At 57.0% G+C, this 15,349-nt stretch overlaps 1 protein-coding gene across 11 annotated transcripts in view; it reads right to left on the reverse strand.

The window, feature by feature from the left end:
* The window catches only part of CACNA1E (calcium voltage-gated channel subunit alpha1 E), a 125,497-nt gene that overhangs the window by 79,676 nt on the left and 30,472 nt on the right, over positions 1-15,349 (reverse strand). For 10 of the 11 annotated variants that reach the window (XM_033067814.2, XM_042779580.1, XM_033067816.2 and 7 more), the window contains one exon: positions 7,702-7,968. In XM_033067814.2, coding sequence (XP_032923705.1) covers positions 7,702-7,968 — 267 coding nt within the window. Of the gene's footprint in view, positions 1-7,701; positions 7,969-8,492; positions 9,158-15,349 lie in introns of those variants that run through there. The other variant, XM_033067820.2, reaches the window with a different exon arrangement.

The following is a 15,349-nucleotide window of genomic DNA, read 5'->3' on the forward strand; positions in this document are numbered from 1 at the left end:
TGGGAGGAAGCACCTGCACAACCTGAGGAGGATGGAGCATGGATGCAAGTCCTGGGGATCTGACCTGGATCAGTCCACTGTGTGCCCTTGCCAAGCACCCTGTGGGCAGTAGGATGAGCCCAGGTGGCATGGAGAGCTGCAGAGCACTTGGCTGAGCATTCACAGCTTGAGGCACTGATAGCATCTGGGTCAGGCAGGGTGGAAACTCCCTGTGGAGATGTCCCAGCTCAGCCACACCCCAACAAGACCCCAAGGGGCAGCAGCACCTTGTCAACAGGATCTGGTTGGACCCTTATGAGCAATCCTAAATCCCACATCCATGTCTTGGTCCTACACACCCCTTCTCCAGGAGCCACCCTGAGCCAGGACAGGTGGCAGCAGATGCTGGTGTCTGAGGACCTGAGGAAGGAAAGGGCAGGTTGACGCCCAGGAAAGCACCCCAAACTCAGCTTCCTCCTGCCTTTTGATTCATGGGATTGAGGCAGGGACGTGGAGCACTCTCCTGCCTGGCCCACTGCCGAGCTCTGAAAACAAAGCACTTCCAAATGACAGGATGGTCATATCTTTTTCCAACTTGCCATCCATCTTTCCCAATTCTTCACAGTAAAAGCCCAGTTGTCCTCAATAACTAAATGTGGAGCGATACAGTAGCAGGCAGCACACCCCTGATTCCACTCCCTCTGTGCCAAAACAGCTCTATTACTGGCACCACTGGCAGCAGCAGCCACCCAGGGAGAGGACTGCTACCTTCCCAAAACTCGTGTCTGTGGAAAGAGGATGTGATCCCACCTGGACTGGATTTGCCCATGAAGGAATCATCCACACTCCCTCCATCCCAAGCTAGCTAAGCCCTTCCCCACCACACCAGGCTTCTCCAGACCCAACACCCTCAGGCTGACATTACAGGCAAGGCCCATCCCACCAGCCCTGGGAAAAGGAGTGAATTTGTCTTTCCCAATCTCATCCTTTGGCCACTAATTACAGTGAAATGCCTTCAATCAGTGGCCTAGAGCCCACAGGCAAGAGAAGACATCCCAGTATCCCAGAGAAACGAGAAAGCATGAGGTGACCCTGGCAGCTGGGCACGCTGGCATGGTAGGAGCAGGGATGGGCACAGAAACAGAGAGATGGCCAGGAGAGGCAGCCAAGGAGAGCCCGTGGGAGCTGGGATGTATTTAACCTGGTAGGAAGAAGAGCCAGGAAAGATACATCCAAGGCATTTAAAAGGCCACTCAGTAAAATTAACGGTTGGTAAGTTAGAGGCAAACCCAAAGAGAGAGGCTGTAGAGCTCCCTGCTGCTGGCTCAGACCTTGCTGCCAACCAGGCACGGAGCAGGAGTGGCTCCCTGTGCTTCGGGATGGGGGTCAGACTGCAAAAATTTTCCTCTGAGGCTCAATACAAGTGAATATTTCACTGCATGGCCCCGCAAAGGCCACGTCCTCTCCCTGCATCCCACCTCTGGCTCCAGCCGACCGCGGCGCTGGCCCCGCGCCACCAGCCTATTTGGGATCTTTTCGTATCATTTTCCTGAAAGTCTGCGAGCAATTAGCACCGGCTTAAGAGACAAACAGCGTGTTAGTGGGGCGGGGCAGCAGCTCCCCAGGCACCAGGCACATTTGCCTAGATGAGAAGTGTGGGAACGGCGCGGAGAGTCCGTCTGTCCGCCCCGGCGCGGCTCAGCCCGCCCAGCATCCCGCGCTGCTCCCTGCCACAGCCGCTGCTCCCGTGGGAGAGACACCCGGCTGGGAAAAACCCAGCTGCAGTAGCGTGGGAGCCCTGCTCAGAAGTGCCTAGGGGGGTCAGGACCACCTGGCCCCAACATCTGGTTCAAAGCAGGGGGACAGTGCACATCTGTCACACCCCTGCACAGGACCACGTTCCTGCCACACCTCCAGCAAGTGGGTGAACAGATGTCATGGAATCGAGGAACAGTGGGAGTTGGAAGGGACCTTAAAGACCATCTCGTTCTGACTGTCATGGACAGGGATGTCTCCCCACTAGGCCAGGGTGCTCAGAGCCCTGTCCAACCTAGCTGAGCCTAAAAGGGCAGTCCTCCCCAAAGCACTGACCTAAGCACGAGGTCATGCCAAAAGTGATTCCCCAAACCCCACTGGCCCAGTTTCTCGAGGAGTTGAGCCTAGGTTATCAGATCCAGGGCTGTGTGAGACATCAACTTAGTGGAAACCAGCCCTCGTAGCTCCAGCTGTGCCAGGTTTTGAGGGACTAAGAGGAAAAGAACCTCCCAAGGGACAGCAGGAACATCTGGCTGAAGTGAGGGATATTTTATTCCCACTCTTTACTTCTGCCAAGCAAGCATCTTCCCAGTTGGAGCTGGAGCCCACCAGACAATCCTCTATCAGTGCTTTGTTTTCTCCCACATCAGATGAATAATTACACAACCTCTCAGCCACCCAACATGCAGAGTAGCCCTCGCCTCCCTCCAGGCCCAGTAATGAGAGCCCATCTCCCTCCAGCCTTCTCCTCCTCCTCTTCCGTCTGGCTTCTCCTGGAGGATCATTAGGGAGCCGATAAAAATAGGTTTTCTTATTGATTTATCTCCTTTACTCAATGCTCTCTCCCCTGCACCGTTGACTTGTTTCCTTAGCAACTCGGCCGATCCCTGTGCACGCCACACCTGCAGCTCCACGCTTCCCTCCCAGTGCCTTTGGGGTGGGGACAGTGACCCCAGGCCATGAGGACATCACCCAGACCATCTGGAGCAGGCACTGTGTCCTAACCTCATACCTGGAGCTGGAACTCCTTGGCTGGCCTGTCAGGAAGATATTCATCCATCGGCAGATCTCCCAGCTGTGACCTTCCTCTTCACCTTCCTCCCCAGCCAGAGGTCCAAACCAGCCCACCCAGGGCACCCATCTTGTTAAGACAGGGAGTGAGCCCAGCTCCAGTCCCTGGAGATGCTGGGTGTTGATGGGACATTGACACAATCTCCACAGGAGGCTGGGTACAAGATAAATCCCTCTCTGGATGCCAGCAAGGACAGGAGCCATGGACAGCTCCCCTCCATCCCACCCATTCTCTCCACTCCTGGGCAAGCAGGTGGGGAAGGAGCAGAGGAGCCAGAGGAGTGAGGCCACATGGGTCTTGAGGAATCCTACCTTCCAGTGCCACCAAAAGAGCAACTTAACCCCTGTCCATGCCTGCATCATCCAGGTTCCAACATCTCCTAGAAAGTCACGTCTCTATTTCCCACCTCTCCTCACACCTCCCTAGGGACCTGCTCTGAGGGGCTTTCCCTGCTCAATTCCTACACCTGTGGACTTCATCTTGCTGGTCCCAATCCCAGCATGGCTGCCCGTCCCACACAGACATGGCGTGACATGATGACATCTTCAGCACCCACCCTTAGGATGCCCCAGTCCTCCTCCTCTCAGCTCCACACCCCAGCAGGAAAGCGAGCACCTTCTCTCCAAGGCTGTATTCACAGAATCATGGAACGGTTTAGGTTGGAAGGGACATTAAAGGTCATCTGGTTCCAAGCTCCTGCCATGGGCAGGGACACATTCCACTTGACCAGATCGCTCAGAGCCCCATCCCACCAGACCCTGAACAATTCCAGAGAGTCCACAACCTCTGTGGGCATGTGAGGTTTTTGGTTTCCAAGAAAAAAAGTGCCAAGTAGAGCAAAGCCTGTGAGTGGCCCTAATTCAACTCTGGGATTCCCTCTCCCTGCAGTACCTCCTGCCTCGTCCCTGAGGACACAAGGGATTTCTGTCCACGGATAAGTCCATCATCCACAGAGCTGTGGCCCCTCTTGGCTGTGTCCTGTCACTCAGTGCCCCCAGCCCATCCACGCTAGGGGGGATTAAAAGGAAGCAACATCCAGACCCCAAATCCTCCACTTTGAACACAAGCTGCTGTGTGTCTGCTACACAGAGGCTCGGGAGTAAATCCTGGCTCCAGGACACCCAGCCTGCCTCAATCCCTCTGCATGGACACAGGAGGTCACACTCCCTCTCTGCAGTCACAGCTGTTGCAGCTTTTATGGCTCCAAAATGCAGTGGTTTGGTTTCCATCAGGGGTTAAACCGAAGGCAGTGACAGCCAGGAGTCCAACGGGGCAGAGCTGCCCACACTGCTGCCGCTCCCGTAGGGATGCGGGATGCAGGATGTGGGATGCCTGCCTGCCACGTGCAAACAGCTCCATGGAGAAGCGTCTTCTTCTCCCCCACCTCACCCTGGAAATCAAATCATCTCTCCTCTCCTCCTCCTTTTTTTTTCTTTTTTTTTCCCTCCTTAAACAAAAAAGGACCACATCATGTGATTTTCCTGCCTTAACATCAGTTTTTTAACTTTGGTTGCCACAGCAACAGGATGCAACTTGGCATCACCATGACAACAGCTGCCTCTGTTTAAATTCACCATCTGACAGGCAGCCTCGCTCTCCCCGGCTGTCAAAAAGATGGACCTGCCATTACACCTACTCGCCCCTCCCCAAAAAAACCTTCTAAAATCTGATGAATGGAGGGCACAGAAAACAGGCTGGGAGGTGGGGAGGGGGAAATGTTCTTGGGGAGTGCGAGGATGGAGCTCCCAAGGATGGCACGACATGGCGCAGGCTCTTCCCTTGGGAAGGCGAGGCCTGCCGGAATCTTGGCCGGGGAAAAGCCAAGGTGCAGGAGATGCTTGGCCAGGTGGGGTGTGACATCACCAGGGTTCCCAAGGGGCACTGCCCACGCAGCACCAGGTCACAGTGAGAGTCCTGGTGAGCAAAACAGTTCAGGCACTCACGAGTGTGCTTCCCACAGAGCAAAATCCCTCTGGCTGTTGGGATGGGGATGTGCCCTGGGGCTCTGGGCACCCCAGCTGCTCTAGGCCAAGATTTGGTCCTCAAAGGGGCCAAGAGAGGTAAAATCCCTCACCACAGGGAGCAGCAAGGTCCTGATGGACATCCTCTTTCCCTGCCACACTGGGGGTAGGTGCAGTGGACAGCCTGCAGCCAGATGCTGTCCTTGGGGACACAGCCAGAGCCACACAATGTCATCTGGCCTTCCTGGGGTGGGAGAGGGATCTTATCCAGGTCAAATGTGATTAAGTGGATGAGGAAAGGAGCAGATATAGATGAGCTGCAGCCCATCTCGTGTACTAACTGAATTGGAGCCTTCCAGGCAGCCAAACAAATGAAATCAGGGTGAAAGGCCTGGCCATCAGCAGCAAGAGAGCAGGCAGGAGGACAAGGCTGCGTTTCCCAAGGAGAAGAGAAGGAGATGTTCCTACAGCCAAAACAGCAGCTGCCCCTGGTTTGGGCAGGACCAGTTTTAAAAGAGCAGCTCTTGGAGGCAACGCACTGGGCTTTCCAGCAAGGATCTCGGCAAAGATTTGCCTCCCATGGAGCTGCATCCCAATCCCAGTTGCTCGTATTCCTCCTCCTTCTCCTCCATGCATCATCCCTATTTACACTGGGAAGCCAAACTGCAGAGGCTGCTGGTTATAATTACACAGTTACCCAGCAGATATCCAGGCCTGAATCACCAGATATTTTTAGCCCTATTACCTAGTCAACCAGAGCTGGATGAAGAAGAGCCTCCACTTCGCCCTGTGCTCCCCTCCAGCCCCTTTGGCTTTCCTTGGTGCTGTGCCCACCCTGACCCACAGCACCAGCACTGGCCCATCGCCCTCCCAAGGCCAGCAGCTCCTACTGGCCATGGCCAAGATCCAATGCTCTCTTCCCCAAAATACCCTCGCCCAGGAGCAATGCCATGGGCTCCAGGCCAGGCAGCTGAGGTGCTCACATGGTTTTCCTGGCCCTACCAAAAGGCACCAGCTGCCTGTGCCAGGCTACAACTACAAAGATGGGAACGACTGGCCTGGTCAAACAAACCAAACTTATCACCAAAAGGCCTTGCCCATTCCCAAGCCCTCAAAACTCCAGTGGTGCAGAGAAACATCCAGGGTGGATGCGTTTTTCTCGGAAAGAGATGGCAGCAGGGCGGGGGATAGGCAGGAATGCTGAGCTCCCGCGCCTGGAGCATGCCTGTTCCAGCACTCACATGGGAATATGTCACTTACTTCTGGAAAAAAAACCACAAAATGAGCCCATCTCTCTCATGCATTGCAAATTCCAGGGGAGAATAATGCTGGGGAGTTCTGCTCATGTGGTGGTGGAGCTCCAGTCTCTAGGAGACAGCAACTGCCTGGAGATGAGACATCACTCCGGCACGGGACCCCAGCCCACGCCAGGAGTGCCAGGCCAGTGGCAGTACCCCAGCCCTTTCTGGCTCCCAACAAAAGCTGGAGGGGCGAGAGCCCTCCCCCACCGCACTGGGAAAGCACATGAATAATTTGGCATGTTCTGGAAAAGCAGCAGCCGGCCTGGCCGCTGCCCTGCAGGGCTCCGCGCTGAGCCGAGCTCGCCACCGCACCAGCGGTCCTGCAGCCACCCAGCCCGTGGGCGCTGCCAGGAGGGGCAGATTCAGGGATGCCATGGGGAATCCAGCCCCTCCCTTCACACCAGGTCACCCCCTCAAGCCTGGAGATGTCACAGCTCCCCAGGCTTGCCCTGACGTGTCGGAGCTGCAAAGGGACGATTCCCCTGCGATGCTCTGCAGGGCGGGTGCCCTGTCCTGCACCCCTGGGCCTCACCAGAGGCTTTCCCCCGAGGTACCTGTCGCACCAAACCCAGGCATTGCTGCCTGGCACCAGGGAAAGCTCTCCCGTGCCCACCAGAGGAGCCAGGAACTCAACCAACAAGTTGCAGGGAGAGAAAGCGGCAGCAGCAGGAGCCGCATGGAATCGCTGCTGCAGAGCACGGCGCGGGGAGGCTCCTACAGCCAAAGCGTGGCCACGCTGAAGTTTTCAGGCTCAGCTCCCCCGTGGGGAAAAAGCCCAGGAGGTGTCTCAGGGGGCAGCAGGCGTCGAGCCCAGGTTGGTGTGGGGCTGAGCTGTGGCGCTGGGCAGCAGCCAAGGCGCCCAGGGGCACCCACAGGGAGGGTGGGAGGAGAGAGAGGTGCGTGGGGAGGTATGAAAGGATGGAGGAACAGGGGAAGGAGTGGGAGAGATCTGCACCCTCCACCTGCACTAGGAGAGGGGTCCTGGGATAAAATCTGTGCTCCCCATGCCAACTTCCCCAAAAAGGGCCACGGAGCATAGCCAGAGGTTTCCAACATCCTTCCCTCTGCCGCAGGGAGGGGGCAGCCAGTTCCCAGAGCCGCCGTGGGGGACCGGGGGCTGCAGGGCGAGGACGGCTGTGCCCCTGCCAGGCGTGATCTGCAGCAAAGAGGGCACACACAGGAGGGACAGAGCCACCACCCAGCAGGGACTGGAGATTCGTGGGCTCCCAGGTGGCTCCGGGTGGGGTGGGGTGACAAAACTCCACAAGATATCGAGGCACAGAGAAAAGGCCACTACCCCCCACCTCCCCAGGCGCACACACAGAGCATCCCAAAGCACGCAAGGATCAGAGCACCCGTCCCTATTAGGGCGGGGGGCTAATAAATGCAAGCCTCAGGAGAGGCTGGGGGGCTCCCAGGGGGCAGAAAGGGCTCAGCTCCTGTCAGGAGCAGGCGAAGAGCCGAGGACAGAAGGGGAAGCAGCAACAGGGCGAGGAGAGCATCCCCCGGGGCCGGGCACCCCTCTCCGCACACCTTACCTGCCCGATAGTGCCACACGCACGTGTCCTGGGCGGCCACCGAGGCAAATCCGGGCAGCGAAGGTGGGGGCTCACAGGGGCTGCAGAAAGGATATGGCCAGTCGATGAGCTTCTTGGCATATTTCCTGACTATGTTCTCCTCTCCAAAGAGGAAGAGCGATCTGTTGACGGTGAAGCAGTTCTGCCGGACGGGGATGGGGTTGTACAGAGCCATAGTCCGGGCTCTCTGCGCTTTGGTTTGCTTGAAGGCTCCCGGGCTCCCTCCCGCAGGGGCAGGAGCTCCTTGCCGGCTCCGGTTCTGGTCGGAGCCCCCATCTCCAGAGCCCAGCCTGCCGGCCACTGCCTCCCCAAAGCGAGCCATCCTGGAAGAAAACACACAGGTGAGCCAAAGCAGCAGCACCGAGGCGGCGGGGGGGAGGGGGGTGGGAGAGAAGAGGGAGGGGGTTGCGGGGCGCAGTCCCAACCACAGCCCCCTCCTCCTCTCCGGGTGATGCTCAGCTCCGTCTCTCCTCCATCCCTCCGCGGGAGCAGGGACCCGCGTGGAGGAGAGGTGGCAGCGTGCGGCACCGGCTCAGCACCTCCGGCACGGCACGGGGGGCAGCCGAGCCTCCGGCCCCCCCAGAACGGGCACCCGGGCAGCGGGGCGGGCAGCGAGCCCTCCTCCTCCTCCGAGCCCGGCGGAGGCCGCAGCCGCTCAGCCCCTAAGCGCAAGGGGTTAAACTCAGCCACATCCTCCCCACCGCTCTGCCCGCAAGCCCAAACCAGCCCCTTTTAACCCCCCAACCCTGCCGCAAGGCGAGCGGAGAGCAGGCACGGGAAGGGCAGGGATCCGAGTCCTTCCAGCCAGCCCCGGGCAGAGGAAGGAAGCCACAATTCGGAACAGCACCCAGCGCAGCAGCCGCGGCCGGGGGAACAGGTTGTAGCGTGGTCCAGCCTAGTTGGAGCCAAGTGTCCAACTCCTTCCTCCCGACTCCATCTTCAGCATCCTGCGGGAGCCCGGCCGCCCATCTGCCGGCTCGCTGGGGCAGCGGGCAGGGCGCAGGGCTGAGCCCCCGGGCGAGCACCTGCGGCGGCAGGGATGCCCAGCCCTTCTGGGGCAGGAGCGCGCAAGGCGACGTCGGCTTCCCGCAGGAGCCGGGCCACAAAATTAAAGGCTGCCGCGCCTCTGCAGCTCGGGGACAGCTCGCTTTAATGAAGTCAGTGGCAACACAGGCGCACACAAGCGCGCACACACGCACAACACGCCCGGCTCGCTCCCTCGCTCCATCCAGTGCGTTCTTTTGGCAAGCACGGGAGCTGCCGCAAAGGAAAATCAGAGGCGAGGGGTGGGTCTGAAGGGAACAAAGGCAATGGGGGAGCCCCCACCCTGCCTGAAGCACACACACCCCCCGCCCTGGCTGCAGAGGGCTTTCCAGCACACGGGTGCTCCTCGGTGAGTGGCTCAATTGGGGAGCAAGGCGGGGGCTCCCCTCCCTGCATCTCCCCCACCCCACCTCAGCCCGCACCGAGCGTGTCTCTCTGGCCGCACGCATCATCCTCCCCCCATCCCCGGGACACTTCGAGGCTCCCGGCTCCCTGCCGGAGCCGCCCGATGCCAGCGGGTGCCCGGGGAGTGCCCTGCTGCTCACTCGCATACAGATGAGCCTGCACACCTCGGTATTCTCCTTTCGACACGCGATGTTGTCTGGAAGAAACAGCGGCTCATCCAAGAGGTGTAAACAACCCGGGCTGGATGTGTCCCTGCAGGAGGGGATGGGGGGGATGTCTCTGACCCTGCTCCCTCCCCACCCCAGGCACCCCAATAAGGGCGGGGGACTGGGGACACTGCTGATGCTAGAGCCACGCGTGTGCCAAGGTCACCCAGGGATGCCCAGGGTCCCCTGGGCTGGGCTGTGTCCTGCTGGAGGGGCTGCCTGCCCACCCACCCACCTCTGGGGAACCCACCCTGCCCTCCTGGCACACACTGGGTGCCCCCAGACTCCCAGGGGTGTCCCCAAGTCCTCTGTACCCACCAGGCAGGACAGGGCACAGCACACCCTGCGAGCTGTTCACATGCAGGGTCTCCCACCCCTCCTGCTGAACCCCGAGGCCACAGAGCTCCCCAGGGCCTGTGACACTCGCTACCTGCATTTCCCACCAGCAGACCTCCCATGGCTCCAGCCAGCAGCACAAGACATCCAGTGTCCCTGTCATGCTCTTCCCTCATCCACCCCAACAAACTGCTCTGCAAACAGGGCTGCTGCCCTGTCCCTCAAATCTGCTGTGGGGCAGCCAGGACTGCTTGAGGCATTTAAATAATAAATAAATTAATTAATAAATCTAGCTCTTAATCACATAAATCATTAACTCATTTGGGTCAGGGCTTCTCCCTCCGTGAAGCCTGGCAACACCTGACCAGGGACTTCCCCACTTTGCAGGCTGAAGGGCCACAGGGCTCATTTTCAGCCCAGGCTCTCACAGGTGCACTGCCAGTAGCCCTTGGGCTGGCTGGGTGAGAAGGAGGAAGGACCAAATCCTCTTCAGCAAGATAACGTGAAGTGTTTGCAAAAAGGGCTGTGGGATCATTTCCCCAACCTCAGCCAGGCACTGCGAGCCCACCAGCTCTCCGTGACACCCAGCTGCTGCTTCCCTTCTTAATCCTCTCCTTGCAGTGACCTTTATAACCAAAGTGGGCGATCTGAGGGGTTTTCAGCAAGTGCCCAACTACCTCACTACCACCCTGCAGCACAGTGGAACAGAGGTACTCAGATCCCTCCCAAAACACTTCCCAGGCCACCACGCAGCCAGAGTGACCCTGGCTTTACATTCTACAAACAACAGGCAAGGAGGTGGCCACAGCAGCTACGGAGTAATTACAGTCCCTTCGATTCTGTCCAGGCAAGACACTGCCCTAAACGAATCAATTATTATTTGTAGCTCCCCCACCTCCTCCTCCTCCTCCCCACCAACGCAGCTTGGGCAGCGATGCCGCTCTTCCCACCTTTCTGCCCTTTAAGCCACTGTTAATTAAGCCCGAGGCTGGGCCGATTGCCAGGAGCAGATCCTCAGCCTTGCAGAGCTCTGCTCCTGCTCCCCCCAGCCCTCTCCCATCCTTGCCTGCATGGCAAGGCCCCACCCAGCCGAAATGTTCAGGCTCTGTGTGGTACCCAGAGCCCGAGGAGGATGAGCAAGGCTGCACCCAGCACTGCCCCTGCATCCCCTGCCTGGCTCAGAGCAAGGGGCTGAGGGGGAGGAAGGCAGCCTTCCTCCCCCATTCCCTTAGAGCAGGGATGCACCCCTTACCTGGGCACATCTGCTGGGGCACCAGGCTGTGCCCTGAACGTGGAGTTGGCTCTCGCCTCTACTCTACACTCGCTGCTGCAGAGAGCAGAGCGCAGGATGACCCTGCTGGGAGCCTCTCTCCTGCTCAGACGGTGCTAAAGGATGGGATATTTATGAGAAAGCAGCTCCTTAAGAGAAGATTGAGAGCCAAAAGGAAATAAAAAAAGTCTCTGGCTATGCCAAGAGATGCAGGCTCTGTTTCCCAGGATGTTTATTGCCATTCTCATCTTGACCCTCACCCAGCACGCTGGGATCTGTGAGTCAGGGAGAAGTGTGGCTGATGCCCACATGATTCAACATGGCACAGGGATTCAGAGCCAGCCATGTGGGGCTGTTTGGGTTTTTGTCAATGGAGGAAATTTGAGAAGACAGGGAACAGCGGGTGCCAGGACAGGAAGGCATTGGGGATGCGCTTGGTTTTACCAAAGCAGGCTAACACTCCTCCAGTCTGGAGCACAGCTCTGAGAAGGAGCAGCTGAGGGAGCTGAGGGGGGGCTCAGCCTGGAGAAAAGGAGGCCCAGGGGAGACCTTATTGCTTCTGAAAGGAGGCTGGATCAAGGTGAGGGTCGATCTCTTCTGGTAGGCAACAAGGGACAGGACAAGAGGAAAGGGCTCCAAGTGCCACCAGGGGATGTTCAGACTGGATATCAGCAAAGGTGCCTTCTCCAAAAGCGGTGCCGAGCCTGGAACAGGCAGCCCAGGGAAGCGCTGCAGTCACCGTCCCTGGAGGGGTTTGGAAGATGTGCAGATGTGGCACTTGGGGACATGGCTGAGCGGTGGCCTCGGCAGTGCTGGGTAATGGTTGGATTCGATGAGTTTCCAACCTAAATGATTCCACGATTGTCACGCCAATATTGCCATCCAAGCCGCCTCCTCGCTTTTCCCCCACCTCTCCTAGGCACGTCAGCAGCCCCGGCCGGCAGGACACGGCCGGAGATGCGGGGCTGTCCCCTCCGGGGCGATCCCTAGCCCTGTGTCACATCCCCCAGCCTCTCCCCTTCGCGGGGCCGCTGCCGCCGCTCCGGCATTGCCATCTAGTGGCAGCTGTCCCCTCCCTGCGCCCCCAGCCTCGGGCAGCAGCCCGGGCCCCGGCTGGGCTCCCCCCGGCTCGCCCCTTCCCAAGGGATGCTCGGAACAGATGCAAACATCCCGCAGCTCCCGCATCCCTTCGTGCAGCCACCCGAGCAGCCTCAGACACCCCGGAATCTCCGATCTGTGCATTGCTGGGTACAGCCACCAAACAAAAAAAATCACCAAAAAACCCACCAAAGCCGGGAACTAGTGTTACAAGCATCCTCTGCCAAGCCCCAGGCTGCTCAGAAAGCCAGAGCTGCTCCTCAGCTTAGAGGAAGCACCACGCAGTGACCAAGTGTCTGACGAGAGGCTCAGAGCTGGGGTTGTTCAGCCTGGAGAAGAGAAGGTCCCAAGGAGAATCCCTAAAGAGACTCAAGAGAGTTGGAGAGGGGCTTTGGACAAGGGCTTGTGGAGTGGCAGGACAAGGGGAAATGGTTTCAAGCTGCCAGAGGGCAGGGTGAAAGGGGATATTAGGAAGAAATTCTTGACTGCAAGGATGGGAGACACAGACAGGTTGTCCAGAGAAGCTGCAGCTGCCCCATCCTTGGAAATGTCCAAGGCAGGCTGGATGGGGTTTGGAATAACCTGGTCTAGTGGAAGGTGCCGCTGCCCATGGCAGAGGGGTTGGAGCAAATGATCTTCAAGGTGCCTTTAAACCTAGACCATTCTATGACTCTAATGCAGGGTCTGTAGAGGGACTTCCATGACTGATATTCCCAGGAGATGTGATGGACTGCACTCATCTTAGAAAGTGGCTTTTGGCATCCTGATTTATTTTTTAAATATGGCTATGCTGAGATTAAAAAAAAAAAAAGAAAAAAAAAAGGATCAAATGAGAATCATCTACAGTGCGCTCTGGCCAAATTTCAAATTGGGTCTGAGTAGCTGTGACTCAGAAGCGTGTTTATAACCATGCAGGAGTGCAAGTTTTTTTCCAGGAACAGTTTCATTACCTGCTGGATTGGAAGGAGGATGTTCTCCCCACTTGCAAAGGAAAGTCCTGCTGAGCCGAGCACCTCTGCAGCAGCAGGGAGACAGAACCCCTGGGCTGGAACAGCCCACCCAGGATGGCATCTCTGGAGGAGGGCACCACACCAGCCTCTGCCTGATGCCCATCTGTGCAGATGTTGGCAGCTGGGGCACAGGCCAGGGCAGCCCTGGAGGCATTTCTTGTGCCAACAAAGCTCTGCAGAGGCTCTGCACCACCTCACAGCAAGGCAGCTCTCACCCAAACCAGGGAAAGTGTTTCCTCTCTGCCATCTGCTTCCACTGCTTCCCAACAACCTCGCCAGGATGTGCCTTCTCCAGTGCTGGCAGAGATGGGCACCATCGTCCTCACAGCCCCCAGGACACGTTCCCAGCACCAACCCAGAGGTGGAATTTGCAGGGTCAGCACTGGCACTTGTCCACGGAGGGATCAGAGGGCTGGAAGAGAAGTGAGAGCCAGCAAATCTCACAGCAGGCTGTGAATTCTGCCTCCAGATTTAAGCCACTGCCAGCATTTCCTCACCCTGCCCTGGGCTGCAGCAGCCACTCCAGGTGTCACAGCAGCCATGGCAGGAGAACATGGATGTGTGAGGCTGGAAGTGGAATTGGGCTGTGATGAAACATCTCCACATTCACAGACACTGCTGCTTTAATTACCAGGACCCACAAGTCCGGCAGCCAGCCTTGGCATCTTCAAAATCCACAGGAAAACAATTTTGTAAAGCTCTCTTTTGCTGGGATAAGGGAATAATCCTCTGCAAAAGGACACCTGGGTGGCTGTAGCTTTTCCTAACCTCTCTGCAAGTGTCTGCTTAAGACAATCCAGCCCAGAGCATCTCTGGTCTCACTTCTTAAAACGCCTGCCAGTACTCAGCAGCTGAGCAAAACGCAATGCAACACAAACCTGAAGCAAAGTGCCACACAAACACGAGTGGAGCAGGTCCCACTCAAGGTCCCCAAACCCACAACGTCCCAGCACAACCCACCAGGGCCCAGCAGCCTCCAGCTGCCCTAGGGGTGAAAGGCCAGGGCAGATCAACCCCAGCTGTTCAGGGAGCATCCATCCCTTCCCCTCCTCTGCATGCAGATGCTTCACAGTGATCTGTGGTGACACCTTTCTGTGCAAGCAAAGGGCAGATGCATTAATGGTGCCTCAGATGTCATGATGATTTTTTTTAAACAATTTTTTAATATTTTTAGTGGTTTTAACATGCATATTTGTAAATTTTTAAGTTTAATAATTTAACATAGTTTTGATATTTTCTTAAGCTAAAAACCCCAAACATCTTAAAAACTTCAGTTAGAAGTTAAAAAAGTCTTACATTATTTTGAAAAGTTAAAGTTGATTTTAAAATACATCTTATCAATTAAGATTAAACTCATTTAAGGACGATGAAACCCCACACTGCATTGCTGTGGGACTGGGGCAGCTCATGCATCAGAGCCACTGACAAAGCAGAATGTTGTTGCATCTTGAATTACAGGTGGATTTAGCAACCAAATTGTGGAATCACAGATTGGAGGGACCTTTAAAGGCCATCTAGTCTAATTCCCCTGCCATGAGCATCTTCAGCTAGACCAGGCTGCTCAGGCCTTTCAATTATGGCAGGCTGGGAGAAGGGCAGCAAAGGAATCTCAAGTGCTGGGCACCCATGGGGACACAGCAGGGATGTGCATCCAGCCCCACACAACTCACAGGAGCTGATTTTGGTGCTCAGTCTCACTCTGTCACTGTGAAGCTCAGTGCTTGCACTAACCCACCCCCACAGGCTGCTCAGGACTTTGTACTCCCCAAAAACACCCAACCAAAACCAAAAACTGCCTCTGTGGCTGCATTATGGTACCCTAAGGAGCACAGGGGGGTTGCTGACACCTCAAGCAGAGGCAGGTGAGACCCCGTCACCCCCAAATCACCAAGAGAAGGGACAGCATTGCTTTGCAGTGCTGGCTGCAGGGATGTTTCCCCAGCCTGATACTGCCTGCTCTCCCCTTTCCTACCTGAACACCCCACTCTGGCAATGCAGAGCTCCTTGGGCCAGGAGGCTTTTGTGGCTCAACTGAAGGGCCTTGGAATAACCACCCATTAATAAATTGCCTGGAGTGCCCTGCTGCTTTATTTAGCTTTGCCAGCCCGGGCTCTAATTAGCATTTGCAGTCACATCCTGGCTGCTCTGGGCAGGCATGCAGCAATCCCACCTCTCAGGGAACAGTTATCCACCCTCCCCTGCTTTGCCATCACATTAAAGCAAATTTCCATCCCCCAAATCCTTCTACACAACCTCTCCCCTCAGCCAAAAGCTGTAGAGTATCCCAGGCTGACACTGAGCAAGCTGGCAGGAGGTGAGATCACACCTCTCTCTC

This window comes from Catharus ustulatus, chromosome 9 (genome assembly GCF_009819885.2).
Source record: "Catharus ustulatus isolate bCatUst1 chromosome 9, bCatUst1.pri.v2, whole genome shotgun sequence".
NCBI lineage: Eukaryota > Metazoa > Chordata > Aves > Passeriformes > Turdidae > Catharus > Catharus ustulatus.